The following is a 4,181-nucleotide window of genomic DNA, read 5'->3' on the forward strand; positions in this document are numbered from 1 at the left end:
TTCCCTCACTTACTAGGCTCACTCTGCCCCCCTCACCAGAACACACTGCACGAGGCCAACAAAGGGTGTCTGCTGTTAGTTCACTGAGGTTTCACAGATGCAAACATAGAGCATATCTATCAGGCACACAGCAAGTACCAGATGAAGGAACGATCAGAGTAGACGCCTCCGTACTCCATCTTCATCAATGTGGCCTCAGGCCACTTGCGCGCTCGCGGCAGCGACAGCACAACATCCCCTCACCCTGACATCAGTGCTGTCTGTGCCTCCCACAGAGCGGATCGCCCTCCCTCCCTCCCTCCCGTCTGCCCTCTACACACAATGGTATTTCCTCTTCAGAAAAGATCCCAGGCGGACAGGTCGCATATTCCTCCTGCTGTGACTATTAGGCAGCACTTTTTAAATCCAGGAGTTTGGTTTTGAAGAGGTGACAGGCTTCAGAGAAGATAGAAATCCAGCAAGAATGAAGACTGGAAACTATTGGGTCCCTCCTCTATGATAACCCCAGAATCTGGTACCTTAAACAAAGATGCAGAAAGGATGCCAAGAAGAATCCAGGAAACAGCCTGAGAAGCCTGGCAAGAGCTGAGTGAGACGAGAGTTTCTCTCTTGGCGGCACTGAGAATCCTCTATGCAGGACTTTGGGGACAATGATTCCTGCCTCTGTCAGAGATGGGGGACACACAGAGCAGAATAACAGAACTCTAAACATAAGCAAAAAACAACCATTATTCACAGAACCCTAAATAAGCAAAATATAAACCCATATACACAAAAATACCTGGGGGCAAGACCTAGCCTGAGCCCAGGCTATATGGTGATGGAAGTCCTTGCTGCCCACCATCCTAGAGACAGGACAAGGCCCAGGTGACTTCTGAGTCCCTGTGAACACAGGTCTTGGTGGGACAAGGATGGACTGAAGGGATAAGGACAAAGGGGCTGAGAATATGACCCAGCCCAGGAGTGACCACACCAAAGCCCACGATGCACTAAGCACTGACTGAACACAGGCTCCGACCTGCCCAGCTCCTCCGAGTCTCCTCCTGTCCCTCCTGCAACAGACTGAGCACAGCAATCAAAACCATTCTGGAAGGTTCCAGGTGCTTCTGTTCATTTTCTCTCTTAAACTGAAGGAATCTTCTACCTTACTTTCCCAGTAAACTCTCTTGGCAGGTATTAGAAAAAAGTAATTCAATATAGATTTTAAAGACCGCGATGGAGAGGGTCCAGCTCTGTCTCTGCTGGAACAGGAATGTGCATGAGGGAAGAGAACGCAGGTTGGGGTGGGGAGGGCGTGCAGTGGGCAGTCTCCCCACCTCCTCACATTACGCTAATAGGAGCACAGGCATATTCAGATGCAGCTGGAGAAAGAGGGGTCTGGGGATCTGACGTCACAAAGTGGGACCAAGCATCACTCAGTCCCCACAAGGCAGCTGTCTCGTATTGTGAGAGAAAAGAATCAGGAACCAGTTCAGGTTGGTCCTGTGACGGCTGACATTCTCCACAGCCCCCCACACACTCACATGTCCCACTCAGAGACCCCTGCCACCCAGTGTGTCCCCTCTGCCCCAACTCCTCTCCCAATCTAGACGCCCCAGGGTCTCACCTTTAGGAACCGTGAGAGGCACATCAGAGCCCTGGGTACTGTAATTTTCTGTGGGAGAACAAAACCAGGACGTGGTCAGAACCCACAAGAGAAACCAGAGAAGGTACTTTGAGGGGAGTGAGCCCCCCATGGCCTCCTGTCTGCACCCTCACAAGGGTCTCAGGAATCACCCCCTCTGTACTTACTTGCAGCCACAGTGTAGGTCCCTCCTTTTTCTACCTGTGAGAAGAAAGTATCACGTGGGGACCAGGGAGAGACCGAGTCATGAGAGCCTAGAGGAACTCCCTAGTCCTGGACGACAAAGAACTTTTCAGAACTGGGACCAAAAGTCCAGGACAGGCTCAGGAACATGAAGCAAGGAGACGTGGGGGGACTGGACCAGCTGCCCTCCTGGAGGTCTGTCCTCAGCAGGGACATTCCCTCCAGACCTTCAAATGCTGAGAAACAAGCCCCCAGCTTGAATTATGAAGATGAAAAATCTGTCTTTCATTTTCACATGTACTTTACAAAAGGGTCAGTCTTAGCATCAGCTCAGATTCCACACGTGTGTGGAGGGTACTTTCCAGTAACGAGGAAGGCAAACTTCCACCTGGGCCAGAAACCTGCCCAGTGAGACAAGAACACTCAGATCCCTCCCTCCTTTCCCTACCTGAGTGCTTCTTCATCCAGATCACAGCTCCAGCCACCACAGCCACCATGAGGAGAACCAGGCCAACAATGATGCCCATGATGGGGACGGCAGGCTGAGGAGGTTCTGTGGAAGAAAGGGAAGGAGCCCAGACTTCAAACTTCAGTCCTGACCTTGCTGAACGTGTCCAGAAGGGCTCCTGCTTTATCTGAGAGGAAGCTCCATTGCGACCCCCTCCTTACCGCATCTCAGGGTGAGGGGCTTCTGAAGCCCCTCGTGCTGCACACGGCACGTGTATCTCTGCTCCTCTCCAGAAGGCACCACCAGGGCCGCCCACTTCTGGAAGGTTCCATCCCCTGAAGGCCTGGTCTCCACAACCTCCATGTCCTGAGTCTGGTCCTCCCCGTCACGCTGCCACGTCAGTGAGATCTCCTCAGGGTAGAAGCCCAGGGCCCAGCACCTCAGGGTGACCTCACGGTCAGAGATGCGGTGATGGGCCACATGTGTCTCTGGAGGGTCTGAGGAAGAAGAATCAGAAAACTCACATTTTGCGTTACCTCCATGGGTCACTGGAAGCAGTATCAGGTGACCATCCTGAGAATAAGCGGGAGAGTGGGTTTGAAAAGAAGCAGCACAAACACCAGACATCTGCCTGGACCCCAGGGTCTGGGAACAGCTCCTAGTCCTTGGAAAGTTCTGGAGTCAGGGTGACAGCTAAGGGAGGAGGCTCCGTGTAAGAGGCAGAATACAGAGTAATGGTCCTGACGTGGGAGGAGGCTGAATGACTTAGAAAACCTGGAGTCAGGGCTCCTAAGATGTTCTCAGGGTGAGAACAAGCCTTGAGAGACAAAGTCATGGTTCACAAGATAGTGGCCAGGGTCAAAGGGCAGCACTGACCAACTTTTTCAGGGATGGTTTACTGTTTCTTAGTCAAAGACACTGGATTCCTTAATAGTCCTTCAGAGAACTAAGATCATGGCATCCAGCCCCATCACTTCACAGCAAACAGACGGGGAAACAATGTAAACAGTGACAGACTTTATTTTCTTGGATTCCAAAATCACTGTGGACAGTGACTGCAGCCACAAAATTAAAAGCCATTTGCTCCTTGGAAGAAAAGTTATGACAAATCTAGACAGCATATCAAAAAGCAGAGACATCACTTTGCCGACAAAGGTTCATATTGTCAAAGCTGTGTTTTTTCTAGTAGACATGTATGGATGTGAGAGTTGTACCATAAAGAAGGCTGAGTGCCGAAGAATTGACGCTTTTGATCTGTGGTGTTGGAGAGTACTCTTGAGAGACAGCAAGGAATTCAATCTAGGCAATTCTAAAGTTCAAACTAGGCCCACTGGCCTGAATATTCATTGGAAAGACTGATACTGAAACTGAAACTCCAATACTTTGGCCACCTGATGTGAAGAGCTGACTTTTTGGAAAAGACCCTGAGGCTGGGAAAGATTGAAGGTAGGAGGAAAAGGGAATGACAGAGGATGAAATTGTTGGATGGCATCACCAGACACAGGGGACATAGTTTGAGCTTAGCTCCTGGAGTTGGTGATGGACAGGAAAGCCTGGCATGCTGCGACTATGGGGTCGCAAAGAGTCAACACGACTGAGCGACTAAATAACAAGTGGGGCCACTGTAGAGTCACCGTCTCTTACAGAATATGAAAACCTGGGCACATTCCTCCCTCTCCTCACAGGAAGTGGCGGCGCTGTTCCCACAGGGACCCCATTTTCCTCTCTTCGTGGGAAGCCGGCTCCAGCCCGAGGGGAGATCAGGGCGGCCCCGCGCCCCTCGTACCTGCGCGCAGCAGCGTGTCCTTCCCGATCTCCAGGTATCTGCGGAGCCACTCCACGCACTTGCCCTCCAGGTAGATCCTCACACGCGCGGCATCACCTGCCGCCTCAGCATTGCGCTGGGTGATCCGAGCCGCCGTGTCC

General features: G+C 51.7%; 1 protein-coding gene across 5 annotated transcripts in view; it reads right to left on the minus strand.

Annotated features, from left to right (window-relative positions):
- Nucleotides 1-54: 54 nt before the first annotated feature.
- The window catches only part of LOC120870511 (BOLA class I histocompatibility antigen, alpha chain BL3-7-like), a 38,557-nt gene continuing 34,430 nt past the window's right edge, over nt 55-4,181 (minus strand). For 3 of the 5 annotated variants that reach the window (XM_040250211.1, XM_040250208.1, XM_040250212.1), the window contains exons 5-9: nt 2,254-2,360; nt 1,792-1,822; nt 1,607-1,654; nt 1,304-1,361; nt 55-431 (exon numbers count right to left, since the gene is read on the minus strand). In XM_040250211.1, the coding sequence (XP_040106145.1) occupies nt 1,321-1,361; nt 1,607-1,654; nt 1,792-1,822; nt 2,254-2,360 (227 nt within the window). In that variant the 3' untranslated portion in view covers nt 55-431; nt 1,304-1,320. Of the gene's footprint in view, nt 432-1,300; nt 1,444-1,599; nt 1,655-1,791; nt 1,823-2,253; nt 2,361-4,181 lie in introns of those variants that run through there. The other 2 variants (XM_040250209.1, XM_040250210.1) reach the window with 2 other exon arrangements.

This window comes from Oryx dammah, unplaced genomic scaffold, assembly GCF_014754425.2.
Source record: "Oryx dammah isolate SB20612 unplaced genomic scaffold, SCBI_Odam_1.1 HiC_scaffold_11, whole genome shotgun sequence".
NCBI classification, from domain to species: domain Eukaryota; kingdom Metazoa; phylum Chordata; class Mammalia; order Artiodactyla; family Bovidae; genus Oryx; species Oryx dammah.